The sequence below is a fragment of the Aspergillus pseudotamarii genome (genome assembly GCF_009193445.1).
Source record: "Aspergillus pseudotamarii strain CBS 117625 unplaced genomic scaffold BDV38scaffold_5, whole genome shotgun sequence".
Lineage (NCBI taxonomy): Eukaryota > Fungi > Ascomycota > Eurotiomycetes > Eurotiales > Aspergillaceae > Aspergillus > Aspergillus pseudotamarii.
Window position 1 is genome coordinate 19,681 of NW_022475019.1, and position 27,157 is coordinate 46,837.

General features: G+C 45.4%; 9 protein-coding genes across 9 annotated transcripts; 4 read left to right on the forward strand and 5 right to left on the reverse strand.

Moving 5' to 3' along the window:
• Positions 1 to 6,238: 6,238 nt before the first annotated feature.
• tom40 (TOM complex pore protein TOM40) lies at positions 6,239 to 8,223 on the reverse strand. The gene is made up of 3 exons (XM_032053370.1): positions 7,666 to 8,223; positions 6,935 to 7,582; positions 6,239 to 6,869 (listed from the first exon to the last, which is right to left on the reverse strand). Exons 1-3 carry the CDS (start codon positions 7,975 to 7,977, stop codon positions 6,762 to 6,764), a joined length of 1,068 nt encoding a protein of 355 aa, XP_031918125.1. The 5' UTR covers positions 7,978 to 8,223; the 3' UTR covers positions 6,239 to 6,761.
• Positions 8,224 to 8,813: 590 nt separating this feature from the next.
• On the forward strand, positions 8,814 to 14,557 carry BDV38DRAFT_267892 (Elongator subunit ELP2; the record flags this gene model as incomplete). The annotated part of the gene is made up of 13 exons (XM_032056669.1): positions 8,814 to 8,827; positions 8,996 to 9,184; positions 9,249 to 9,284; positions 9,337 to 9,434; positions 9,529 to 9,698; positions 9,762 to 9,842; positions 9,906 to 10,013; positions 10,062 to 10,181; positions 10,249 to 10,623; positions 10,681 to 10,857; positions 10,911 to 11,132; positions 12,022 to 12,168; positions 12,257 to 14,557. The coding sequence occupies 13 exons, from the start codon at positions 8,814 to 8,816 to the stop codon at positions 14,555 to 14,557; spliced, it is 4,038 nt and encodes a 1,345-aa protein (XP_031918126.1).
• Positions 14,558 to 14,716: 159 nt separating this feature from the next.
• BDV38DRAFT_149451 (putative ABC transporter) lies at positions 14,717 to 15,960 on the reverse strand. Its single transcript, XM_032051588.1, has 2 exons — positions 15,660 to 15,960; positions 14,717 to 15,583 (listed from the first exon to the last, which is right to left on the reverse strand). Exons 1-2 carry the CDS (start codon positions 15,778 to 15,780, stop codon positions 14,877 to 14,879), a joined length of 828 nt encoding a protein of 275 aa, XP_031918127.1. The 5' UTR covers positions 15,781 to 15,960; the 3' UTR covers positions 14,717 to 14,876.
• Positions 15,961 to 16,335: 375 nt separating this feature from the next.
• Positions 16,336 to 18,098, forward strand: BDV38DRAFT_149472 (tRNA dimethylallyltransferase). Its single transcript, XM_032051589.1, has 2 exons — positions 16,336 to 16,580; positions 16,641 to 18,098. The coding sequence occupies exons 1-2, from the start codon at positions 16,482 to 16,484 to the stop codon at positions 18,021 to 18,023; spliced, it is 1,482 nt and encodes a 493-aa protein (XP_031918128.1). The 5' UTR covers positions 16,336 to 16,481; the 3' UTR covers positions 18,024 to 18,098.
• A 236-nt stretch (positions 18,099 to 18,334) lies between these two features.
• Positions 18,335 to 20,277, reverse strand: BDV38DRAFT_235673 (DXO/RAI1 family decapping nuclease). Its single transcript, XM_032053371.1, has 8 exons — positions 20,042 to 20,277; positions 19,747 to 19,989; positions 19,648 to 19,679; positions 19,567 to 19,594; positions 19,493 to 19,500; positions 19,330 to 19,433; positions 19,108 to 19,278; positions 18,335 to 19,056 (listed from the first exon to the last, which is right to left on the reverse strand). Exons 1-8 carry the CDS (start codon positions 20,114 to 20,116, stop codon positions 18,734 to 18,736), a joined length of 984 nt encoding a protein of 327 aa, XP_031918129.1. The 5' UTR covers positions 20,117 to 20,277; the 3' UTR covers positions 18,335 to 18,733.
• A 377-nt stretch (positions 20,278 to 20,654) lies between these two features.
• BDV38DRAFT_235675 (protein GET4) lies at positions 20,655 to 22,655 on the forward strand. The gene is made up of 4 exons (XM_032053372.1): positions 20,655 to 21,028; positions 21,126 to 21,382; positions 21,469 to 21,621; positions 21,679 to 22,655. The coding sequence occupies exons 1-4, from the start codon at positions 20,985 to 20,987 to the stop codon at positions 22,263 to 22,265; spliced, it is 1,041 nt and encodes a 346-aa protein (XP_031918130.1). The 5' UTR covers positions 20,655 to 20,984; the 3' UTR covers positions 22,266 to 22,655.
• Positions 22,315 to 23,462, reverse strand: BDV38DRAFT_149534 (uncharacterized protein). Its single transcript, XM_032051592.1, has 4 exons — positions 23,369 to 23,462; positions 22,660 to 23,243; positions 22,528 to 22,596; positions 22,315 to 22,461 (listed from the first exon to the last, which is right to left on the reverse strand). The coding sequence occupies exons 2-4, from the start codon at positions 23,030 to 23,032 to the stop codon at positions 22,364 to 22,366; spliced, it is 540 nt and encodes a 179-aa protein (XP_031918131.1). The 5' UTR covers positions 23,033 to 23,243; positions 23,369 to 23,462; the 3' UTR covers positions 22,315 to 22,363.
• Positions 23,463 to 23,613: 151 nt separating this feature from the next.
• BDV38DRAFT_149538 (replication factor C subunit 4) lies at positions 23,614 to 25,176 on the forward strand. Its single transcript, XM_032051593.1, has 5 exons — positions 23,614 to 23,808; positions 23,872 to 24,092; positions 24,147 to 24,246; positions 24,307 to 24,729; positions 24,790 to 25,176. Exons 1-5 carry the CDS (start codon positions 23,720 to 23,722, stop codon positions 25,013 to 25,015), a joined length of 1,059 nt encoding a protein of 352 aa, XP_031918132.1. The 5' UTR covers positions 23,614 to 23,719; the 3' UTR covers positions 25,016 to 25,176.
• A 565-nt stretch (positions 25,177 to 25,741) lies between these two features.
• BDV38DRAFT_278250 (amidase signature domain-containing protein) lies at positions 25,742 to 26,527 on the reverse strand (the record flags this gene model as incomplete). Its single annotated transcript, XM_032058671.1, has 3 exons — positions 25,742 to 25,888; positions 25,948 to 26,187; positions 26,249 to 26,527. 3 exons carry the CDS (start codon positions 26,525 to 26,527, stop codon positions 25,742 to 25,744), a joined length of 666 nt encoding a protein of 221 aa, XP_031918133.1.
• Positions 26,528 to 27,157: the final 630 nt, after the last annotated feature.

The following is a 27,157-nucleotide window of genomic DNA, read 5'->3' on the forward strand; positions in this document are numbered from 1 at the left end:
ATATATGTATCGCAGCATGTTTTATTACATATAATACCCGAGTGCGGTCTAATCACATGACACCATTAGGTACTGTACGAAGTATGCATGTATTGACAGTATCCACCTTGTACGAATGCCCTATTCGAAGCAAGGCAAGAACTTAAGTGCTTAAAGTCTATTGAGCACCGAGGTCAATGCAGCAAAAAATGGATCTGTTTAAGATGAGACACACCTTCCATATCAGAAACTGGGAGTTGTAGTCTTAGGTAGATTTTATGATGACGGGGGGTTGCGCCGATGTGGAGTAACTGCCCGAGGTTGGGCGCAAGTGATGGACCAAAACGGGGAGCAACACCCTGACCAGATGACCTTCTTCCGGGGCTCGGATCAAAATTATTACAGTAATTTCGCCTCTATTTGAGCTTTGTTCAACCTGTGTGGTGGTCACCATGACTTGATAGCCCTTCAGCTCTTAGTAAGTCAAAATGGTCCATTCTTAAAGGGTGTACTCTCCGTGACATTTGTCTATGTATTGCTGGAGATTGGTGTTCTCTACAGATCTTTGTATAGGAAAGCATTGCAGATCTGATATATAGATAGGCCATTGATATTTTTATCATAAATTATTTCTGACCTGTATTAAAATACTGACTTCCCTAAATGTATAGCCCTTCTTATGTGAACAGCTTCAGTGAACAGGCAAACAGCAACGCCATGTGTTTGGCCCGCTGCTGTCAAGTGACCAAGTGTGATTTTCACTGGAACCATTCTTATTGGCTACACATGGGTGCCTCCTACGTATACTACTAGTACTAGTTACCAGATCACATACACCTTACCAAAACTGCCACATCTTTAGACCAGGGATCTAGATCTCAAATCCTTTTCTTTCAGCTGCTTTGTTTTCCCTCTTCCTCCTTTCCCCCTATTCTGGAAAAATAGAAGTCATGTGAAGACTTAGCTTCCCAATACAGTTCCTTATTTAACACAATTGTATTCAGGTAACGCGTATGACAGCAGCTTGGAGGTTACGCCACTCTCTATGTACCTTTAGTAGGGAATACAGAGTTACCTAGTGGTATGTGTCAGGTGTTCAGGAGCTTTGACCAAGCTTGGTCCTAGCATAATACAACCAACCACGACATCTATCAAGAGGGGCCTGGCTGGTCAACGGCAATGTAAGGTAGGTAGTTACCTTGTTAGTTAAGACAATATGACATTGACTAACCAACTTCAGTGAAATACACTGTTGTGTTCATCAGTACATACCAAGCTTGTTATGTTGTCCCTACTCTGGGTATAAGACTGTTCAACCATTAAATTCTCGGCACTAGATCCAGGAAATCATGAAAGTCTATGGGTTTCAACTGAGATAGCTCATGGTTTTTAAGCACAACATACTTTAAATTCAGTATAGTACCTATCCGGTTTCAAGCTGTTCTACTCCTAGTCTGGACTCACTCATGACTATGTCGAAGGCTACGATTGACTACATGTCTCCTTTACTAGAAGTTTACCTCACAGAAACACAAGTGGTCTTGATCTTGTCAAAGTGTTCTCATATTAGAATCAAAGACAAACCCCAGATAATCATCGAAAGCATGCCCGGCTACCATATGTAGTTAGGACTAATCATCAAATATACGTTCATATCCGTATCTCAGAACTAACCTTTGGAGAGGTGTCTATCCCTTATGGCCATAGGTATACCTGATGATCACAATAAATAGTTTGTTCTTTTGCAAAATTGCACCCCTTGCATATGTATTACACATAGTAATATCTACTTTCACCTACACACCAAATACACTTAAATGCCTTGTTACAGTCAACTACTTGACTCAGCTTTTCCAGTAGGAAATTGAAGCGCAACATGTATTTAGGGTGGCATTTCGGTCTTCTTGTTGAGATCGTGACTAGGTACAGGATATTCCGTTCCCTTTCTATTCTTTTTTGCGTCTCGGGCGATTGCCCAATTCAGAACCATGGCGAAGTCAAAACTCACAAGCAACTGATGCTTAATCTCTGCATTCACCATTCCCTTCTCACATTGTACCAATTGAAAAATTTATCTCTAGACCATATCTCAAAATAAGATAACAAGGATGTTAGCCACATGCCACTGTGATGCCAGCATAGCATACTCTATAGGCATGTAGAACATGTTCAAAAATATAGTCAAAAGTCAACAAACAAAGCCAGTTAGCCCTTGAAGCTCCGCTGGAGACTTTTAGTTGTTGTACAAAACATTGGTATCGGTAATATTGTTTCAAATGATACTGTGGTTAGGAAGAAAAGTTATAACATAATTTTAAGCCCTAAGACTAAGATATACACCGAACCTGAGGGGTTAAGAAAATAAACATTATATCTATCTTAGTATTTCGTAGCTTGGTATTTACCTATACGCATTGGGGATCTTTCAGACCCATTGTGGACCGTAGTCGGATTTTGGCTAGAAAAGCCATTACCTTTCCTACTGAATTAGAGGAGAGAGTAATGTTAATAAAAATACTTAGTTCTACATGAATGGGTTACAATAAAAACTTATGACTGACTACCATAAAATTAAAAAGACCACACAGCCAAATTTTACAAATACATTACCAATATGTACTTATTTCATATATCACTGGTTGGCTAATTGCTCATGCCCCACCTTTGTGACTCGAAGAAGTCTTGGTTATGTGAGGATTCACCTAGTGCTCTTAAAGGATTATTTTCGTTGCATATGAGCATATTGTGTAGTAGAATAGTAGAATGATTTGCCTTGCCCTTTACACAGTAGAATACTATTTTCCTAGATAATACAGAAGCTAAGATCATTTGTAAGTTTTGTATCAGCACTATAAAGTACTAATAGTATCAAGCACCTGACTAATTAACCACCATCAGAAAAATCATGTACTATGGGGGTCCAAAAGTATGTGACCCCTATACTTGAAGGTACCCAGTGACTTTATTTGCATGGCACAAGAAGCTATGTGCCTTTGTGTATAGGGGGTCACATACTTTTGGACCCCCACTGTATTGTAAAGAGCTATTCTCTTTACAGGACATGAGATTGGAGCAGATTATAGATATGAATAGTCCACTGAAGTTTGTCTTGTTTATAATTACTATCAAATAACTTACTGGCGCTTTGGTACACAAGGCTGTACACCTCCTCCAGTTTCTAACCTGATCAGTATATCCATTGCCTGGTCTGCGGAGCATTTAATGGCCAGAAAGTCAACAGGTCAGTGGTCCATTGACCAAAATTCTCCAAAAGGTGTCTCACATGACCATGACTATCTGGTACTAGGTAACAATCTTTGAACTTGAGTAAAAATGAAAGATCAAAAGCAGCATTACCACCTATCTTAAATTTACTGCTTTTTTATTTTGTACCTAACCTGCAAACATACGCCATGGTTTATGTTTATTTCATATTTGCTTTGCTATCTATAGTCACATGTTAAATCTACTCTCTATTTCTACAACTTTCAGGATGAAGTACAGCCTTCCTTATAAATCTATGATCATAGTTCATGACAGCAGGGAGACTAGTATAAATAAAGAACATTTCAATGTTCATGATCAGTGCATACTCATCGGTTTTGTAATATATATACTCCAGGATGTACTTGCTTATCGTCTGTTGTAGATATGCAGCAGTACAGCAGCGCACTAGTAATGCCAAGTAGAAGTCAAAGTGTAACAAATAATGATGACTAGGCTTTCTACTCTCGCCCTAAATTACTGGGTAATCTTGAGAGTAGGTCTGTCGTGTCTGGATAGAGATCCCTTTCTTCTCTATTCTCGCAGAGTCGCAACTTTAAGTCAATGGGTAGCACAAAAACTGAACAATAGATACACATTACAAGGACCGAGGTTTTCTATCTATTGTTGAAATAACTAACTAGAGCTTGGACTAGCTGGTATAGGGACTCAGGAGCTCAGAATAAATTATCAAGGTGGTAGCGTCAATCCTCTCTGTTCACCTCTTTTGTCTAGAAGGAAACGAAATATTTCGTAAAAACAAAGGGACGTTATGGTATGACTTAACTTTGGAACCGGTACGTCATTAAAGATATCTTCAGATTCTGTACTCCCTGGGGAAGCACGTACTGTAGCTTTGTAGACTTGACGTCATGGAATGAATGTATGAAAGAATTGGGAAATATATGCTTGCAGATGAATGATACTGGAGTTGTACGCGTATCTTAGATATAGAGGAGAATGTGTATCTCTCACTATGTCCCGTTGTCTGTTCAACATAGTACAAACAAAGGACTAGAAAACAGATATGCATATATATATCTACTTGTCTAACTAGCTATTGATTAAAAGAGTATTAGGTTACAATAAGTATCAACTGCCTTTTCCTGCAGAGCTATTAGGTGGCTGCTGTCATGCTGGAGTTAAGCCACTCTCAAGTCTCAACCGGGAAAACTAAACAAGGATGCGATTGTTCGGAAATCATTGGTTTAAGGAGATAGTTCAATGCTGTTTTCCGTGGTAGGAGAAAAACGCATTTGGGTGGGAGGGGTCCCAAGGACGAATACCTAGGGTAAATTCGCGTACTGCTCAGCTCTCTGTGCACTCTACACAGCCAAGCTTCCTAGTTAGGTTAGATATGATCTATATATCTTCTTCCTCTTTGCTGAACTATTTTATAACCACAACCGTTTTAATATATATCCATAAGAATAAGCGCCCTTGGATGTAGGGGTCCCCCTGATATCCCCCAAGGATTGAGGAGCGAATAAAATAATTAGGAGTGCAGAGCGACGGGATAACAGATCTATAGAAATTTTGTATTTAAAGTTTTTGAAGTCTTCATATTGAGCTGGGTTTCAGCCCTGAGCTTCTTCTTTTAACCTAATATAAGTATTAACTAACAAACATAATCGGTAGTTAAACAAGCCGCCATCTTCTGTTTTCTATAGTAAACAGTCTATTTTTGAGTAAAAATATCCTAACCAATTCAGTTTATCTCTACCTAAGAATTTATATATAACTTATTATATAGTAGAATAATTATATATAAACAGTAGAGATCTTTTTAAGCTCTTATTACTAAGATAAGATAAAATAGTTATAGTATATTTAATATTATATAGCTAGAATTTATATAGTCCAGAACTCGCTTTTACTTAAATCTAATTTATTTATAAAAGAATAGTAATATTTATATAATATCTTGGTTGTAAATTGATATTTATAATAATGGTTGAGATATTATTGCTTAAAAATATGCTGTTTATTATACGGAGTAGAAAACAGAAGATGGCGGCTCGTTTACCAGTTATGTTGTTAACTTGTGCTGCATTAATTATATATATTATGTGCTAGGCTAGTTAGTTATATTAGGCATATCTGGCCACGTACTAAAAGCTGTACTGCTACACACGGAATGGCAGGCTGTGTCCACAGCGAGCTGGGCTGTATGCAGATCAGTTCCCGATTACTATTTCGATTATTCTTAGTATTATTTGACTAGTCTATTACTTCAGAGAAACAAAATACTGTGAGGACTACGGAGTACTGGGTGAATATTTGCTCCAGTTTCAAGACTTGATGTCATAGTGGATCAATTGAACCAACTACTAGTACCAACGAAAAGAACATCAATTATTAACCAGGCAATTTCCCTTGGTTCTGTTTTCTAATTTGATAATTGCCACACGCTAGTTAAAAAACCTAACGCGAATTTAGCAAATCATAAATCATGTCCGTGAACTTGGACAGTTGTGGAGTGTGTAACCAGGGTTTTAGTGGTTGCTGCCATAGCCGAAATCCCCGGCATAAATCTATGAGTGGGGTGTTGAAACGAACAGTTACAGTAGTACATACTATCTCCTGTGCACTGTTCATTGTTCATTCACTCTCCGAGTTTTATACCTCCAAAGTATACTAAATCTACTTCTCCATTTTCTTGGTTTCTGGAGGGTTAAATTGTTAGTTCAGTGTTGTCAGTGGTTAGAAAGCATATGGGGAACAGCCAACATACTCCGCAACCCTAGTGGAGTGCATGATATCTGGAAGCGTGAACCTATAGTAGAGTCAAGAGTTGGGCTTGGACCCTGCCTTATTGTTAATAGTACGCTAGGGGCAACAAGACACTGGATATAGAATTAAGGGTAGAGCATGTTATACAATTTAGCGACTGCATAGATCCTGGTTTAGACCATGATGTGGTTTCTACAGGGTACCTACCACTATATGTAGCATTGCTCTACACCCCTTCTTGTCCCACTGTGGGCATCTGATTCCATAGACCCGGAGGACGCGATGCCACATTATCATTGCAGTGGTGCTTTCAAGTGAATAAAATGGTTTTACATTGCCCATCTATTATGCATAAACAAAAAACGTCCCGCAAGTGTTTTCATACATGCCTCGCAGTCCTGGTGGTCAGCCAATAGCCCGTGGGAAGAAACAGGGTACCAGTAAAAACACAATGTGGGTTGACGGTCATATCTGAATCCATAGGAGGAAAGTACAAAAGTGAAAGGTAAAAAAAAAAGAAAACGATTCCAGTAATTCGAAGGTGATTCTATACAAAATGTGGTTCAGTGGCGCCAAACGACTGCGTCCTCGAAATAATCGACCGCATCCGAGGGGATAAACTCCTGAGGAGGTGACACACCATCTTCCGAACAAGACACAGGGGGAGTGAAGAGCTATTAAAACAAACGACGAAAAAAGATATCAGCTGGAAGGCGGACATGGAGCAAATTCCATTCTTCCACCATCAGCTGAGCTGTATTAACCCCACTATGTATTGTAAGGGCCTAGAAAGGTGGAGGGACCATGCCCTGGGCTTCAATTTTCTCTTGCTGCTCCATCAGTTCCTCGCCAGCGATCTCAAGGGACACAGCAAGACCGAGCTTAGCCGATTGCTAAAACCGAACACATTAGACAATTGAACACTGACAGGCAGTGAAGTGGTGGAAAAGCAACTCACCTTAGCCTGATCAATTTCACCGGCGAATGTGAGAGAGATGGGCATCGCTATCCGCTTCTCAAGCAGACAGCTGACCTTTCCGGCACTGTCGACCTGAGCTCGGAAGGTGGATGCGCGGAAGTCGTACTTGGCACCGATGGCAGTCGTACCATCTCTGCTGGGACCGCCCATCAGAGCTGCGGCTGCGTTAGGCGCAAACTGTAAGTTCATATCAACACCAGCCTCAACACGCTCAGAGAGTTTCTTCCAGTAAGATGCTGTGAAGACGCCCTGAGCCTGGAGCTGGGCACTGGCGATCCAGTCATTGGCCTTGTACCGGGCGCTGTAGGATATCGCAGTTTCTGGGCGAGTGTTCATAGCCTGGCGCTGCCAGATGGCCTCAAATCCAAGAGCCAGACTGGGGGTAACGGACTGGAGATAGCTTCCGACGAAGATGCCAGTAAGACCTCCATCCAAGAAGGATGGATTGAAGGCCTTGATCGAGGCCGAAAAATCATCGCCAGTGTAGTCATTGTCGATCTGCATAAGACCCTGGCTGGCACCAGCCATGATCTGAGTGTTGGTCTTGGTGACAAGCTTTGGGCTCCAACGATAGTTGCCGACAGCGGCGAGTGCGCCGTCGCTTCCAAAATTGCCTTGCATGAAAACCTTTATCCATGTCATACACTCAGTATCCACAGTAAAGAGTAGAATCACGGTGAAGGGGATTGCAGAGTGACAGTAGAGCCTACCTTTGGACTTCCATACATGGCCGAGAAGGCATAGGGAGGCAGGTTCCCCGACGAGCCCATGGAGAACGCATGCGACACACGAAACAGAGGAGACATGCCAAAGACCTTCGTCAGGTCTGCCCGGAGACCCGAGAACATAAAATTGGATAGCAAGACCTCCTTTTGCACCTCCCTGGCGATGTTATCCACGGTTCCAGGATTGGGCAGACCGAGAGCCGCCCTTCGCTCTGAGAAAGAAGTGTATGCATCCTTTATGACGGCAGCGACGGAATTATCCGTGAGAAAGGAAGGAGAAGCTAAGTATTCGGCCATTGTGACTAATTGGAAAGGAATAATAGTCGTTAAGAGAGGAAAACAATGATGGATACGGGTAGTCGTCGCGCAGGCCTGAGAAAAAGGTTGAAAACAAGGAAGGATTTAAGACAGCCCTTTACTCGAACTTCAGATATAGGAGAGCAACTGCGACAGTTGCAAATCGACCACTGTAGGGCGGGCTATGTCTGGCCTGCTCTGGTCGAGTAAGAGTTTGAGGAAGAAGGATGTCAGGGAAGGTTTGACTGACTAGGTATTGAGTATTCCGTCGCTTTTGGAACTGAAAAAAGTCACTTTGCTTTTCCGCCCGGTTGCACCTTTGGTGTCTCCGGACAGCCGAATTACACTAGCCTCTTTCGGGCCTTCTCGGGATAGGAGCTTGGGATGAGCGAGTTGCGACAGACAGGTATCCTAGTAGATAGTAGAAGCTGCAGTCGTCCAATAGAGGTTTAGATCCTAAAATTTTTATTTTGACCCTCGTGTAATTTATGCCTAGAGCTCCAGGAAGGATCTAGAGAAGTATCGACCACTCCTATTTAATTGTGCTTGGGAGTCAACACTGACTTTTCGGTGTAGAGTCGGGCACTCTTGCTGTACAGTACACACCTCCGTCGCCGAAACCACAAGGTTCACTGCTTGGCCAACGTACTTTTCCCACATTTTGTCGCGCATAACCCCATTACCCTAGCTTCTTGAATCTTTCTCTCTCCCCTTTCATTTACTTTTTATGTGTTTTTTGACTGTCGACCATCTAGACTCTTCTTAACCAAAGCTTTCTATTGCTGTTGCCTGCCACCTCACGACTCGGAGCCTCATTGACGTTATTTCACTGTACTATGGACACCCTATTGTAAGCTATGCTCTGAAGTCCCTCCGATACCTTGTTCCTTCTGTGTACAGCTCCCCTTGATAGTATCACGGAGGTGACGAAAGACGACTATTCGGGGAATTGCTCTTCACGATCTGAAACTGATATACGGTTTTTAATACGAGTTCATTCACATTGACATCAGGCTAGAACTGCGGATATTGTTGCTAACTCCCCGCGATTCCGGCGCAAGTCGTCAACATTTGTTGATGCAATTCATGACCTCCCCGAAAAGGCCGATTTAGCACCGGCTCAGTTGTATAGTACAGAGTCCGGCCGACTTTTCCACTCCGGTCGGATTGTCATTATTACTGTGGGCTTACCAGCAAGGGGCAAGACGTTTGTTTACCAAACCCGCTGTATTTATACTGACGCCACTACTAACTCATTGCACCAATCTTAGACATATATCAGTAGCTCTGGCGCGCTATCTTAGGTGGTGCGTTGTGTTATATCGTCGACTTCCTTCGTCTGAGCTAATTGCATCACAGGTTGGGCGTTAAGACTAGGATCTTCCACCTTGGAGACTACAGACGTGCCACTATCCCAGTTGGTCAGGACATCCCTGATGATTACTTCTTCGTTAACGGTTAGTGAACTACCCACTGAGCCGTTTATACTACTGAGTAGCTGGACAACTGTCGTTCACTTACGTCATTCTTGATTCCGCTAAACGAACATAGCATCTGCTTCCTCAGTACTTCTGAGGCAAAAGATTGTAAAACGGTGCCGGGAAGACATATACCAATTTTTGAATGATGAAAATGGCCAGATAGCAATATATGATGCTGTTAACCCCTTAGCTTCAGGACGACGATCGCTTGCGAAGGAGTTCTCCAAGCATGATATTGAGGTATGCAAATGCTTATCACCTGTGACCATGCATGGACAGTGCTTACAAGTATCTCCGGACTAGACCCTTTTTATTGAGTCATGGTGCGATGATGAGCGCATTATCGAAGAGAATGTCCTTCGGGTAAAAATATCTTCACCCGATGTGAGTAGAAGCCTCTCCCCAGCGGCAGTCGATGCTTTGAACCCAACGATTAATATTTAGTAGTATGTAGGCTGGACCTCGGAGGAGGCAGTGAAGCACTATTTGACCCGTATACACGCTCGGATCCCTCAGTTCCAGACGATGGAGGAAAAAGACCTGAACTATATCAAGGTGAAGCGCCTCATCTTGAGCCTTGAGATATATACTGACCTGAAGCAGATGATCAATGCTGGCGAAAGGCTGATTGTTAACAATCGAAGTTTTGGTTATCTTTCCCATCGGATCGTTTTTTATCTTCTCAACCTTCACATAAAATCTAGACATACATACTTTGCGCGGGTGGGTGAACAACTTGCAGTCTTACATCATTCATGTCTTGTCCGTTGTCTGACAAATGCATCACCAGGCCGGTGTTTCCCTGGAAGCTGACTCTTACAAAGCTGATGCTTCCTTGTCAGAACAAGGGGAGGACTATGCTAAGAAAATGACTGAGTGTCTACTGAGGCACAGAGAGTCTGAGAAGCAAGCAACAATCGACCAAGGAGAGACAGACTATGAGTTGAAACCGTTGACAGTTTGGACTTCCACTAGGCGAAGGACAATCGAAACCGCAAAGTATCTTCACGAGACCGGATACAAAGTCCGACAGAGATCACAACTGAGCCAATTGAACCCAGGCGTTTGCGAAAAGATGTCAGAAAAGAAGATTCGTGAAGAATATCCAGACGAGGTAGCAAAGCATGAATTGGATCCTTATCACCATAGGTACCCTCGGGCAGAGGTAGGTACTCTGTTTCTCGTTGATATGACGGTTGCTGACTGAGTTTCGCTATTATAGTCGTATCACGACCTTGCTGTGCGCCTTGAACCTATAATATTGGAGCTTGAACGTGAGCAGAATGATCTCCTCATTATTGCACATGAAAGCGTCCTAAGGGTTCTATACGGCTATCTTATGGCATGTAATGCGGCGGATATTCCATTCCTAGAGTTCCCTCGGGACGAGATAATCGAGGTATGAATGCAACGAGTTAAACAATTGAACATATTACTGATCACTTCCCTCAGATCATCCCGGAAAGCTACCAAAATGAGGCTCGTAGGATCCATATTCCGGACCTCCCCAAGGAAATCATTCCTGGCTCACCCCAAGACATCAAAATACCTGTGCCCCCCAGTGGGGTCACCACCCCTTTGGTTGGAGGATTAAGTAGTCCACAAGACGGGTTTTCGACGCCACAAAGCGGACTTCGGACCCCTCGTGAGCCCGAGAGAATATCGCAGCAGCATGTTGAGGACGTTGTTTAACCCTGTGTTTCGACAATCGGTTTTTGAAGAGCAGCGAGCATAGTTACCGGCCCTGATCCTGTCATCTTTGTGGCATCGATGTGTGGGATTGAGAATATATATTATAAGGACTGTTATCCTCCATGTAGCGTAGAAACGAAGACAATGTTGTCGCCAGGTTGGAGCTCATAGTTTTCTTCGCCCTCCAGTTCCCAGTCTGCATCGTTGATGAGGACAAGGATACCGGGACGCCTAACATCTACTATTAGCTCAGTTTCTTAGTATGACTCCAAGGAGACGTACACATTGCTCTCCAATATGAACAATTCCTTTCTCTCATCCTTCATCACATTTTCGACAAGGTATTCGAGGAGGAAGCTTATCTTCGGCCGGCCACCGTCACTCAGCCGAGCAGGTAGTGTGACACTATGCTTGCGCTCATTGGAGAACAGCATTTCAAGACCACCACTGTATGGTATCAGGAAGTCAGCAACTTATTTGACCAAGGCAATAGCCGGGTAGCGAGGGGGAAACAAACGTGAACTCAACGGTGACAGAGAAAGAACCAGGAGCCTCCGCCTCCGCGCTTTCAAGACTAATTCCTGTGTCGGCGGTCATGTTGAAAATTTACGCTGTAAAATATTGGAATGTTTGGTTTTAGCCCTGCTGGAGTGCACAGTATGTACTGGGCATGGAGGCGGCCCAGCTGTAGTGGGAAGGAAGAGAGGGGCTTTGCAATGTCGTGAGCCGTCGCCCTTATCGATAAGCGTCAAAGGGTTCGCAGCACAAAAAGTCATCCAGTGGTGACCTCCAGCATTTGCAACAATCCTTCCTTTATATCTTTGTCTCCGCGCGACAAAAATCTTCGGCAAATATACCTTTTAGGCATTAGACCCCAAAATCAAAGCTCATGGTATCCATCACAAGCGATTATATCAGTGTCGGCGGAAACAGGCAACCCGCCGCCGCTGACTGGGATGTTCAGTCCGGAGTGCTTGCCTTTGGTGCGGACAACAATGTGGCTTTGTGGGACCCTAAGGTATGGATAATTGCGTAGAACTTGTTTATGCTTCGTATCTACTGCCTTGTGTCATGGATGTTGGCTGAGCGTCTAATTACGCGCGCAGGATAAGTTTCAGCGTGGGGTCTACTCTCTTCTTGTCGGTCATACCGACAAGGTCAATGCCGTTAGATTCTACACATATCCCGTTACGGGCACAAAATTCCTTGTCACTGCTGCTGCTGATCACACAGTTCGGATATGGCGAGCTGTAACGGGTACCAATCTCCAATTCACGCATGCGCAAACTCTAGAAGGTCATACAAGCTCGATAAACGCAGTCGCTGTCAGTGATGGAGCGGATCTCGTTGCATCTGGAGCGGCAGATGGAAGTGTCAAAATTTGGAGAATAATGTCCCAGGGAGAAGAAACCAAGAGCGAGTTACTCACAACTATAGTTATGAAGCCACGCTTTTTCCCTCTGGCATTGGATCTGAAGCCGCTCCAGGCAGATGGACCCATGATATTGGCAGTTGCAGGCACTACAAGCATGATACATATCTACATCCTCGAAGACCCGCTCGGTGATACTAGTTTCAGGCTTGCTGCTGTGCTATCCGGTCACGAGGCTTGGGTGCGTTCTCTGTCATTTACGCGAGATAAGCAGAGCAAAACAGGAGACCTTTTGCTCGCGTCTGCTAGCCAGGACAAGTATATTCGCCTCTGGCGAATCCAACGCGGGGAGGTTACCCTTGCAGGGGCGGCAGGAGAAGAGGACCCCGTGCTAGGCGAACTCGAACCGACACTATCAAATAAAGCTCATCAATTTAATGCGGCGGGGTCGAAGTATTCTGTTACTTTCGAAGCTCTTCTGTTCGGGAATGAGGACTGGATTTACACTACTGCATGGAACCCCAGCCCCGAACGTCAACAACTTCTCTCTGCTTCTGCGGATAATACCTTGACTATCTGGGAACAAGATACCGTCTCTGGAGTTTGGGTTTCAGCTGAAAGGATGGGGGAAATCAGTGTTCAGAAGGGGTCTACTACAGCTACAGGTAGCACCGGTGGCTTCTGGATTGGCCTCTGGTCACCGGACGGTAACCAAGTAGTAAGCCTTGGACGAACAGGTAGCTGGAGGGCATGGAGCTACGATGCGGATGCGGATGTCTGGGTGCAGATCCTGGGCATATCGGGACATGTGCGCTCGGTTAATGGCGTACGGTGGGAACCTACTGGGGGTTATTTGTTGTCTACCAGTGGAGACCAGACGACTCGACTTCATGCCCAATGGCTGCGTGATGGAAAACAGTCTTGGCATGAGTTCTCGAGGCCACAAATTCACGGCTATGATCTGAACTGTGTCGATACATTGGGACCTGCGCGCTTCGTTTCCGGTGCAGACGAGAAGCTTTTGCGGGTTTTCAACGAGCCCAAACCAATCGCTAGGTTACTAGAGAAACTCTCTGGATTCAAGCAATCAGCAGGAGAACTGCCAGACACGGCTCAGATCCCGGTTTTGGGTCTCTCAAATCAATCGATGGGAGAAACTCCAATGGGAGAGGGGGAGGGCCAGGAGGCAAATGCTACCAATACTGGACAAGCCCAGGCAAATCAAACAATACTCTCGGATTCAAATCAGCCACCCTTAGAAGACCACCTAGCGCGCTACACACTATGGCCAGAACACGAAAAACTCTATGGTCATGGCTATGAAATCTCGGCTGTGGCTGTCAGTCATGACTGCACACTCATTGCTACGGCCTGTAAGGCGAGCTCAATAGATCATGCAGTGGTTCGTCTCTATGATATATCGGACTGGCATGAGATACGGCCTTCCCTTGCAGCACATTCTTTAACTATTACGAGCCTTTCCTTTTCCAGCGATGATCAGTACCTACTGAGCGTTGGTCGAGACCGGCAATGGGCAATTTACTGCCGCAGTGAACAAGACCGATCTGCATTCTCACTCATGGAATCTCACCCTAAGGGCCATTCAAGAATGATCTTGGATGCTGCTTGGGCCCCTATACCGGATATCCACACTTTCGCCACAGCTGGTCGCGATAAGTTAGTGAAAATCTGGCAAATTAGCAACGGGTCCTTTGTATGCAAAACAATAATCACACTGAAGAGCTCCGTTACTGCAATATCATTCCTCCCGAGGGTGCAGGCGAACTCCGTCTTCCTTGCTACAGGCGAGGATAGCGGCGAACTGTCGTTATACAAAATCGCATTTGACAGCCTGGAGGCAACACATCTGGGTAATATCGACAAGCTAATATCCCCGTCCAAGGCGATCACACAACTCGCATGGCGACCTTCTGCAAAATACGATACCAGCCAAGACGAATATAGTCACAGGCTTGCCGTTGCAAGTGAGGACACTTCAACACGTATATATGCTATTTCGAACATGATTTCATGAGATGATATATGACTTATATATATACAAATACAAAGCAAAGAACATCGGTGAGGTCTATGCCTGTTGAAGGAATTATCAAATGTTGAATATATCCGCTGGAGTTGATCCTCATATTTCAATGCAGTGACACCCTTTCCTTGTATGCCATGCCATGGTAAAAGTAAATATGGTTGAATGAGGCGGAAATATCACTAAATAAATCACCAAACAAAGGAGAAAGAAGCGAGAAGAAAACAAAAGAAAACCGGCGAAAAAGAGACGAATACGGGAGAGAGGTTTAAACCTTGGAAGAGAAACTGACAGGGTTAGAGGAATTATTTCAGTTCCGTTTTTCAAAGCCATAACCCCCCATTCCATCAAACGACTCGTAGGTCTTGGCTTGGCCATGCCGCCCATTTCTAGGACCTCTGGCCTTGAGATCTTCCTTGAGCCACTTTAGAACGAGCTCTCCAAGTTGGCTATTTTCGGACGTTTCTGGCACTTCTTTCTGGAACTTTGCAATTGGGCCCCACTGCCTGACATTACCAAGATTCATGTGCACCAAATGCGTTGGCCACTGAGACAAATTGTCCAAGATGTGCGTCGCGTACACTATGGTGCAGGACCTAGTTTCCGTCTCGCGCTTGAGAAAAGAGAGAAAATTATGACGGGATAGCAGGTCCAGGTCAACGGTGATTTCATCGAGAAGTAGGACTTGCCAGGGTCGGAGCAAACCCATGGCTAACTGGACGCGGCGGCGCTCTCCATCAGACACTGCATGCATGCGCCACCGCAAGTCAATATCGAGAATATCCACAAGCTCATCCCTCCGCTCGGGATAGGCGTTCCCGCCCACAGAAGCCAGCAGTGTAGGAACGTCGATGTCAGTCCGGACAATGTTGTTAAGAACCCATTCGACGCCTAGATAAGTCACCCCTTCCAGACCTTCTTTGAAGGGGTCCTTGCCCCCAACGGTGATCGTGTCATCGGGAGCGAGACGCTTGCCCGCGAGCAACCGTAGAAGGGTGGTTTTCCCCGCTCCATTGGCTACCGTTGACGTTAGCCATTAATAAAAAAAAAATCAATAATCAATAATCAACTGCGGGCCGAACAACGTGCTTACCCCCGATGAGTAAAGTTCGACTTCCGGCCGGTAGGTCGAGGCTTACATCTGCCAGGCCGGAAGAACCGTCCTGAAATTGATATGACAGATTTTTAACCTGGATTGACGGTGTATTGGCCATGACTCGGTGGAGAGAAAAAGAACGGGAGAAAGATACAGACTGTCAGATAAGAAGAGAGGCGGGGGCGGGGGGTTGGAAGCACGCGCGCGCGAGAGAGAATTATGAGGAATATGATCTCTTCCTAGCAACGATATCTAAGCAAGGGGATCGTAAGGGGCTAAATAATGGATGTTGGGTTACTACTGCTTCTACGGAGTACTTGCTGTTGATAAATAATCTACAGTGGGATGCAAAAAGTTTGAAACTATACATTTATTGCCCGGCCTAACCGCCTTCCTAATTAAATTATTTTGCGTGGCAGAAACCCCGCAAACTCCATCCCTAGGCCCGATTACTTAGTATACAAGTCACTTAATTTAATAACTGGCATTTATCTCCCTCCTAAGGTCTATAATTCAAAGTATAGATAGATGTGTGTAGGTTAAAGCACTGGATTTGGTAGGGTTGTTATATGGCGGTATGTAGGGCGGTCAAGAGGATGGTTTCAAACTTTTTGCATCCCACTGTACTCCATGAATGATGAGATTAGATAAACCTACTCGCTTTGCCCGATAAGGTTAACGCCCTCTTCCGCCAGGAATCCTTTCCTCTCAATTTAAAAACAAAAACCTCACTACGATCTCTAGTTGGCGTGCTAACACTGCCCGTAACTTCGTCGAGCAAGGGGATTGGCCGGAGACAAAAATGATTTTTTGTCTCTCATGCGCCCTTTTCTCCGGTACCCTTTCTTTGCTAGACGTCCGCTCACCATGGAGCCCCTCATAGCCATAGTCGGTGCAACGGGTACTGGCAAGTCCAAGGTGGGTGATCGCATTGCTGATGATCGTACTGGGATCTCGATTGCTAATGACTGTAGATAGCTTGCAGTGGACCTGGCCACTCGTTTCAACGGTGAAGTTATCAACGGAGATGCGATGCAAATGTACCGCGGTCTCCCCATCATCACGAACCAAATTCCAATGGATGAACGGAACGGTATACCACACCACTTAATCAGCTGCATCGAGTTGGAGGAAGAACCATGGCGCATAGGATTGTTCAAGAGCGAATGTCTTCGAATCATTAAGGACATCCACTCCAGAGGGAAAATCCCAATTTTGGTGGGCGGTACTCACTACTATACACAAGCTGTGTTGTTCAAAGACCAGCTGATCGGGGAAGGATCGGACGAGTTCCAAGGATCAGGTGCACGCTCCGACGCAGAAACGGAGGAACCGTCGACAAAATGGCCTATTCTCGACGCCCCGACAGACGTAGTCTTGCAGAAGTTAAGAGAGGTTGATCCAGTCATGGCGGACAGATGGCATCCAAACGACACGCGAAAAATTCGTCGTTCCCTGGAGATTTACTTTCAGACGGGACGTCCTGCATCGGAGGTCTACGCCGAACAAAAACGCCTCAAACAGACAGCTTTAGCCAACGGTGGCCCTACTACGGGCGAGGGCCAGCTACGGTTTCCGACGATGGTTTTCTGGATTCATTCGGAGAAAGAGGCTCTTATTGCTCGACTTGAGAAACGGGTGGATGTGATGATCAAGCAAGGCCTGATGTCTGAAGCACACAAGATGTCAGATTATGTCCGAGAACGAAAGGCACAAGGCTCTAGCATCGATCCGACACGGGGCGTTTGGGTGGCCATTGGGTTTAAAGAACTAGCGCCTTATTTTGAAGCGCTACACCAGAGTTCCCTAAGCGTTGACGAACTAGAGTCCCTAAAAAAATCCTGTATCGAGTCTATCAAGATTGCTACCCGCCAATACTCGGCCTCGCAAGTCAAATGGATTCGAAACAAATTATGGAATACCCTTACAGAGACCGGTATGGCGCATCGCCTTTACCTCCTAGATAGCACAAACGTGGAAGATTGGGGGAGTTGCATCACGGAACCATCCGAGCTCCTAACTCAAGCCTTACTAAGAGACGAATCTGCTCCGGACCCGAAGTCACTCTCGGAGTTAGCAAGAACCATTCTGGGGGCAAAAGAAGCTCAGTCGCAAAAGGGTCCAGGTTCCGCAGCTAAATGCTTCACCTGCGACGTTTGCCGCAAAACAATGGTAAACGAAGAGCAGTGGCACATCCATCTAAATGGTCATAGCCATAAACGAGTCCTCAAGGCGATGGCTAAAAGAGCAGAACGTGAGGTATCTCTACAAGCTCGAAAAGAGAGTACGAGAAAGATCTCTTGTGACAAAGGCAGTGAATCACTAGAAGAGCAGAGCATTCTTTCAGACCTATTTCAATAGTTATTTGAATCTATCAAAAAGAACCCGTCGCCGCAAAATTTACCTTGGCTCGGCCAACTATCAACATCAACAGTAACAGCAACAACATCTCTGATCTTTTGAACCACGTTTAATCATTAGTATTTCGAATGATGGGATCCAGGAGGATCACTAAGGCTCATCATATGATTGCGATCCAGCCCTGTTTGAGCTCAAAGTTCTAGACCGACCATTCCCGGTTCTGTCTCCTGTATTCTCTCTCATTTGTGCCAAAGCGCTCCTGTGGTAAAGCTTGTCGCCATAGTGATTGAAGATTTGGGCCACACCCTGCAAAACGTTGCCATGCATACTGCCTGTAAGTGCTTGAGCGGCACCACAGAATGCGAGCATTACTATCATAGCTAGCTAATCGGTCGCAGTCTCTCGCTGTATTACTAAATCTTGAGTAGGACCGGTGGATACACTTGGCTTGAATTTCGACGCGTGTAATAGTTCAACATCCTGGAATCCGACTGGGCGGATGGAGACAAACTCATGGCCTTGGACTGGCAGACCTCATGTCCTTGACCGCCAGGCTGAGAATGATGGCGAAATTATATCACCCGTTCCACTCTCTTCGAGTCTGAAAACTTCAATAATGGATGACTTCTCGGGCTTTCGAATTCTCCACATCCCGTCCCCATTAATAGTAAATTTTAACCCTTAAGCTCATTAGTATGCGATACAGGATATCAAACACCTTGGGAGTTCCTACATTCGAGGAAAGTACTGGTGAAATTAATGCAAATGTTCCCGTCCCAAGTACCCCTACCAGCGTTTTTGACTTTATTTGGTATGCTGGCAGTCTCAAGCTCTTCTAAGCGATGGATGATACCACGCTGATCACGAAAACCTACAATGATTTTAGGAACACCAAGCAAGAACGACTGTGCCCAAAATTTCAGTAGTTTCCGCTCATATTTCACCATGTCTCGATCATTCCTTATCTCTGCAGATGTTTTGAGTTCCACCCAGTGGATACTGTCTTCCTTTCGAGCAGGCTTGCAGTCCCAAACTGTTAACTTATTAGCATGTGCGCTTGGATAAGTTTCAGTCGTCTCCATACCGGCATCAACCTCGCCCCCGATTATCAGTCGCGTCTTGCCTATTCCTGTACGTACAATTGAGCAGTATTGGGCGTTGTTGTTCACAACTAGCTCATCCCGGGATTCGATCTCTTCACGGGTCGTTGAGTCCCATGGCTGGTTGAGAAGAGATAGTGTTTCGAATTTGTACCCTAATTCAATCAACATCTGACAATAAAATGAAGGAAGCGCATATACGCTACCCCAATAGGCCATCATATCCTGAGAAGGCATCCCTGGGGGCATTCTTTGATTCTTTTGTAACTGTTTTTGCTGGTTCTTGTAGAGATTGTTCTCTTCAATAAATCTAGACATCGCTTAGGTTTAGAAAGTACATAATGGGCATGGCCATGCTAGTGTGCTTACATGGTGTCCTGAGGCACAATGGTTAGCTTCAGGGTACCATGAAAAGGACTGGATACGCCCTGGTTAAGACTCACTTGGAACCGGGTCGCATTCATTTCGAATCTACATATGATTGAGTGAAGAGTAACGTTGCGGCAATCGGTATTTCTACATACCCATTTAAATTGTCGAATGGCGCCGTCAGTATCTAGATGAATGCCAGTGTAAACTTACGAGTCGAAGTTGGGATACCAGCCCCTGATCAAGCAGCTTACTTTGGTCATCATTCCCCTCCAGGTGATGATGTCAGCCTCACATTTCGTTCCTGTCTCTTTTTCTAAGGCCATGATCGTTTCTAGTAGAGCATCTAGATGCTCATCTGCTGAATCATCCAGCTTTTGGAAAGTATCATAACCGCGATTCAAGTCTGCAGGAAGACGTGGCGGATAGTAGTATCGTAGAGACGAATCCCCTAAGTGAAAGGAGTGCTGGTCGTCATATGAGAAGCAAGTGATCTCCTGCGCAATGTTTACATTATCGAAACCATTCAGGAAGGAACGTCAAACCTACCTTAGGACGGCGAATCGTAGTATTGGATCCATAGAAGCGGCCAATCGGCTGTATGTCAAAAGCGCCTCGATTCATAATACTTAGTGATGTATTTTGAGTATACTAGTGCTTTAATTAGATCAACAGCGAATAATCAAGAGTACGTTGCAGCTAGGGGAAAGAAAGGGCTGAAGATGGATAAAAGGAAGAATTGTGGCTAGTAAAAGTCAAATATGAGAAAAGAAAAGGGAAAAAAAAAAAAAAAACGGAAGCGATGAGTGGCAGTATTACTCAGAAACCAAGGATCGGGGCAATCTGAAGAAAAGAAAAAAAAAAAAAAAAAAAGGAGAGAGAGAGAGAGAACCTGATCGCAACATCTAATACGTCAAATGAACGACTATAACGTCTACTCAGACATGCAACTGGGACAGGAGAGCTTCAAGGGCAGTTTAGGTAAAGAAGAGTACCACGCTGTGCTTTGTACATATTATATAAAATTGGGAGCGTTCCTTACAGAAGTCACTTGGTCAGTATTTTCCCAGAATAGGGTTAGCGCCATATCTGCGACAAACGAAGAAAAGTAACATAAATGAGCTTCGCAAATGGTTCACGGGTTTATGTTCATCTATTTTATTTTTTTTGGGTTCAGTCGGACCGTGTCAAAGAATACACGAGCATGCGGAATATTACATACAGTACTTTGATTCTATGCGTCCCTCTAGCGTTCTGGAATTGAGAGCCGAAGTGTCCCACCAAACTCTCAGTAGCTACTACTGTATTGCCCGACTCTTTTGAGTCCACTTCCCACTTCACCCCTCTTCTTCACTTCCGTGTCTGACACCTGCACTCACTCAGTTGTCCTTCCTCTCGCCGCCATATCTTATCACCGAGCTCAACTTGTCTTCTTAATTCCCGCCTATCTCGTCGTTTCCCAAACATTTCATTGCATTGAACACGAAGCAGGATGGCCTCACGTATCGAGAAGACTATTGCTCGGCAACGAGAAAAGTAAGAACATCACGGAGCCTGCGTACTTGCTTCTACACCAATTCCACCTCGGCGGTAGCTTTTCATAGCAAGGAGCTAATTATTTTGGCGGCTGCAGGATAGCCTCCGGTGCCTACTACGAGGCTCATCAGCAACTGAGGGTCATCGCTGCGCGGTATATCAAACAAGCGAATTACGATGCAGCCGCGGAGTTATTGGCAGGGGGTGCGACTGCACTTTTAAGGGCCGGGTCTCAGCAAGGTGCTTCTGCCAGTGGCGGGGACTTGGCCATTATGCTTGTCGTCGAAGTGTACACAAAAGCGGGGTGGGAGATTACTGGAAGTGATGATGATACGGAAGGCCGCACACGAAAGAGTAAGCCCTGAGAAGCATTTCTTTCTGTATAAGCTTTACAGTGAGAGTTGAGCTTTGACCAAGTTGACAATTTTGCCTAATTGCAGAGCGCCTGATTGAGCTTCTACACGAGTTCCCATCCGAGGAACCAACTCGCAAAAGGTTCATACAGGAGATGATTGGCTGGAGTGGACGGTTTGGACCTTTAGAGAGAGGTGACCCCGAATTACACCACGCAGCTGGATCGGTGTATGCCGAAGGTATGTAAATCTATGCCGGTGGAATATATCTATGTTTTACTTAACCAATGGCTCTAGACCATGAACCCTACGACGCTGAAAAGCATCTGATCCTCGGAACCTCAGAATCAGCTGAGACCCTGGCAAAGTTAGAGCACGAGTGGTACACAAATGACGAACCGCACACGGCAGCGATTTACGCATCCCGCGCAGTTTTCCCGTACCTCCTGACCGGGAATCTGCGCAGTGCTAATAAAGCATTCCTCATCTTCACGTCCCGACTTTCATCCTCTAATCCTTCCATCCCTTCACAGGATGTCAGCAGTTCTAGTACAGATGTGCGAGTCTATCCCGCATTGCCTCTGCTGAATTTCATCAGCATGCTTCTTCTCACGATTCAGCGTGGCAGCGCGGATCTTTTCAAACAGTTAACATCTCATTATGCATCGCAAATCCAAGAGGTCGGCATCTGGGATGATTTCTTGGCTCAGATTGGTGAGCAATATTTCAGTATTAAGATCCCAAGACAGGGCAACCCTTTACTGGATATGATGGGTAGCATGCTGTTCGGAGGGGGACAGGGCGGTACAGGTGGAAGGATGCCGCAGAGCCGAGGCTCATCCAAGAAAGTCGAAGCGCCACCAGCAAATCTGGAGCTCGACTAATTCAACTGAAGGCAGTACCTACCCGTGGTGTGTCCAGATCGGGTTTATTATGCACAGCTTGCCACGAAGATAACCATACATGATGTAAGCGGCATCGATTAGAACAGCGAATCGGGTTCTGGTTCGTATATCCAGTTATCTTCATCCAGGGAGGCCACTTTGTTCTGAAGGCTCTGATGAATGAGATTCAGAATTTCTGAGGTAACTAGTCAGCTGTAATCAAACCAGATCCAACTGCGTGGGGGATAAGGGTAAAACTCACCAGCTGGTTCGGTGCTCATCTGCCTGTTCCGACTCCGGTACATCATCTCTACTAGACTTGCCTCGATCTCTAGGTCAATCGCGATTAGTATGTTATCGGCCAATAAAGTACGGATAGTCGAAGTAAGCTTACTCTCTTTCTCGCGTCCGCTAATTTCCGTTTGTGCTGTGGAATCAGCCCCCGTAGCCCCAGATCCTCTAGTAGCCCCACCCTCTATGCCCTCCATCTCGTCCCCATCCTCTCCCCCAACGGCCGGCGGAAGAACAGGAGTGTCGAGTTTATAATCACCATTTTTATCCTTAACCACGATCTCCCCGCCATCGAACGTGCCGGAGCCCAGCGACTGTGTCGATTCAGATGACGCAGATGACAAAGCATGGGAGGAGAGACTGGGTAGTCCGCCGTTTGCACCACTTTGCATCGAGGCATTGGGGGGAGCTGCTGATACAGAGCGTTTGCTGAGATGGTGGTGGAAAAGATTGCGGCGGACGGATGTCGTTCCCATCGTGGAATTAATATTCAGGAAGCTGTATGCGGTGAAGTATGAGAGATGCTATAGGTACTAGAGCCCTTTATCGTTTCTTCCTCTTTATCCCTGTTTTCTTCAGCATAAGAACAGAGCTTGAGTGCAGCTTATTGCCTCAGAGTTCAGGTGAATACACCAAACGAGTAAATAACGACGGGTTCCTTATAGAGATACAATTAAGACCATTAAGCTAAAAATCAGAAAGAGCCATAAGTATAAGGTACAAAGAAGTGAAACATCAGTCGAACTTGCAGCTGTGGCGAGCATTTGAAGAAAGGTATTAAACAAATAGAAGTGGGGCGGGGAGCTTAGCACCATTGCACTTGGCAACTGGCCAGAGTCTTTCCTTTTATCATTACTTCATGCCTTGGAATTATTGCCAGTCACGATAGAAGATCGAGTAGCACAGAAACTGTCGTATCTCTGTTCAATATGTATAGCTATACCTACCACCGGTAGTCATTATATGGGACCTGGCCGTATTCAAGTACTTACTTAGCTGTGCCATGCCAAGAAGAGCACGGGACCTGGTCAATCCTAATTGGGCTAAAATGCATCCCGACGCGTCTCAGGGCGAGTTTCGCGTCCTCCAGCAAACCAGCTTTTGCTTGCTGAGACAATCCAAACCTAACAACAAGTCCCTGGGCTTATCGGAACGGCTGTACAATGGCTCAAACCGAATCTTCATCAAGTGCTGCTCGCGATGGCCTCAAGCCCGTCACAGCGGGGGCACCCCCTGATTATGAGCTGCCATGGTATATAACTGATATCATTGTTGTTCGATGGGATGACCAATTCTGACGAACAATTATCCATAGGGTTGAAAAGTACCGTCCGGTTTTTCTCGATGATGTTGTTGGCAACACCGAAACCATTGAACGACTGAAGATTGTCGCGAAGGATGGCAATATGCCACACGTCATTATCTCAGGCATGCCGGGTATCGGAAAGACCACTTCTATTCTATGTCTAGCACGCCAATTACTAGGTGATGCGTATAAGGAAGCCGTTTTGGAACTGAATGCTAGTGATGAGAGAGGTATGAAGTTCTTCGCCCACGAACTATGATAGGCAACGGCTAATGGAGCCCCAGGTATTGATGTCGTTCGGAATCGAATCAAGGGATTTGCCCAGAAGAAAGTCACACTGCCACCAGGTCGTCATAAGATAGTAATCCTTGATGAAGCAGACAGGTACACATAAACCCTCACACCTCGCATACTTGTTTAGCTTAGTTACTGATCGCGATTCAGTATGACGCCAGGTGCTCAGCAGGCGTTGCGGCGCACTATGGAGATCTACTCTTCTACCACGCGATTTGCCTTTGCCTGTAACCAATCGAATAAAATCATAGAACCCATCCAGTCTCGATGCGCCATTCTCCGCTATGCTAGGTTGACCGATGGGCAGGTTGTCAAACGGCTAAAACAGGTCTGCGAGGCCGAAAAAGTGGAACACACAGAAGACGGAATTGCGGCCTTGGTGTTTAGCGCGGAAGGAGACATGCGCCAGGCCATTAACAATTTGCAAAGTACGTGGTCAGGCTTCGGCTTTGTCAGCGGTGATAACGTCTTTCGAGTTGTCGACAGTCCCCATCCTATCAAAGTTCAAGCAATGGTTAAGGCCTGCTGGGAAGGGAAAGTAGATGTTGCCTTAGAAACACTAAACGAGCTATGGTATGCTCACATGATGCGTGATGGTAGGGTCTTTTATACCTAAGCTTACGTCTTCTATAGGGACCTCGGTTACTCTTCCCATGACATTATTAGCACATTGTTCCGAGTCACGAAGACGATCCCGACATTATCGGAACACTCTAAACTAGAATTCATCCGGGAGATAGGCTTTACACACATGCGCATCCTAGACGGTGTTCAATCATTGCTCCAATTGAGTGGCTGTATCGCGAAGCTTTGCAAGATCAACATGAAACCTCAGCTATTTGAGACACCAAGAACGTGATCAGACTGGAAGAAAGGGAACCCGGCATTTTACGGTGTTTATAGGCGTTGAATCAATGATGTTTGATCTACACATAGGCATCTTATAATAAGCGGCCCCCTCCCCCCAATTGCATAAAATTCAATCATTCATTTGGCCCTCGGCCGTATCTGGAATTAAAATAATGATTAAACAGAAAACACGAGGTCCTTTCAGACACAACATGAGTCCCAGATGAATCCAACGGGTTTTGGCTAGTCAATCAATCAATTCAAAAGTTCCCTTTCCACGATAGACATAGTTGTATAAGTACTTGGAAGTGGGGAACCCTCTCGTGCCTAGGACATTGGTAACATGAACTTACCTACATCGTCGTCGTCGTCGTCGTCGTCGTCGTCGTAGTAGTAGTAGTACCGTATCCATCGGTATCAAGTAGCCCACCGTCTGCTTATCATAACTTACCCCTCATTCTCATAAATTTACTCCAACGTTCTAGAGGCACCTACCCCAAACCCGTTGACATTACTCCAAGTCAGAGCAAACCCTCCCCCAAAACTCTGTAGTGGGGTGTAGACTGATAAAATTGCGAGACATAAACACAAGCACAATGCTAACTTCCCCAGCTATGGCAATTAGAGATCTCTCCAGACTCTCTCGATAACGGTTGCAGCCCCTAGCACCCTTTCCTCATTAAGTTTCTTTCCGATGACTTGGACGTTGATGGGATGGCCTTCCATAGCTTTTACGTCATAAAGATCCCAATTGTGTGAAAGGCTCTCCGGCGGCAGCAATGTCACGACGGATATCCCCGCCGCCGTCAACAGTATAATACTGATCCATGAGTTGGATATATTCAATGTAGTCTAAAGCATCCCAGATGACAACTTCGTGACCCTTTGCTTGTATTTTTGCTGATAACTCACGGAGGGCTCTTTCGATAGGGGGGTTCTCACCACCCCGTCATCTAGAATCAAACTGACCACTATGGGCCGACCTTGTATCTCCTGGAACGTATCCTCATTCCACGGAAGAAGGGTGCACTTTGGGTCCAACTCCCACGGTTTAGCGTTAGCAACAGACCGACTAACATAGACAATAGATGCTAAGTCGCGGGCCATGGGGCCGATGGAAGAGGGGACGTGCTCTTGTCCTTCAGTTGAGACAGGGACCCCTAGGTATGGTAATCTGCTGATCTGCTTTGCAGTCAGCATGGGACTTTTCATCATGAACAGTCAATCAAGGGCTAAAACGTACCGTGGGTTTGAGGCCGTATAAGTCCACAATGCTTTGCGGAATCCGGGTGCTTCCGCCGATATCTGTCCCAAACCCCAAGAGGGTGCCATGCAATGCTAATAGAGCCGCTTCGCCCCCTGTCGAGCCTCCTGGAGTCAACCTAGGACGGGAACGTTCCTGGACACTGTGGACCTGGGGTAGCCGTTGATCCACATCGGAGACCATGTAGGGTTTCAGCATTTCATTTCGTAAATACTCTTTTCGAGAAGCAATTTGCTTCCATGTTTGAGGGTTGTTCATTTTACACAAGAGCGGTATGCGCAGATAGATTGTTGGGAATACAAGTTGCCAGACAGACTAAATCATGGGCCATAGGCTTATAGAACACGGCCTTCTAAGAGCATTTATATATTGTTTAGCCCAAGTAGTGAATTTAGGCTGTAATCTCACTTGGGGGGTTATTAGTGGTGACCCCAATCATCTTGATAACCGCGACCTGGGGTAACAGTTATCTATAAGTACTTAGTTGGACCCTTTTTGGAGTGGAGACGACTGGGGGAACGGCATGATTGCCGAGGAAAAGAAAACCACCTAATGAGAACAAATTCTGAGGCAACTATCTATATATATGCTATAGAACGTTATTGTAGGTATTAAATCAGATTGGGTATAGGCACAGCAATATCTTGTTTTCAATAATATATTCAGCAAGGAGACAAGTATTACTCTGGTCCGGGGGGTCCAGTCACAGTGCGGGATCGCAATGTTTCACCCAGACCCTAGTGGGTGGATCCTGTTAGGAGCAATATAAACATGAACTTGGAAGCTGGATCATCTAGAAATCATGAATCATGATAAAAAAGGGGAGGAAGAGAGAAACAGAAATATAGAATACTTCGTCTTGGTTATGGTTAAATTTGTATGTCATAT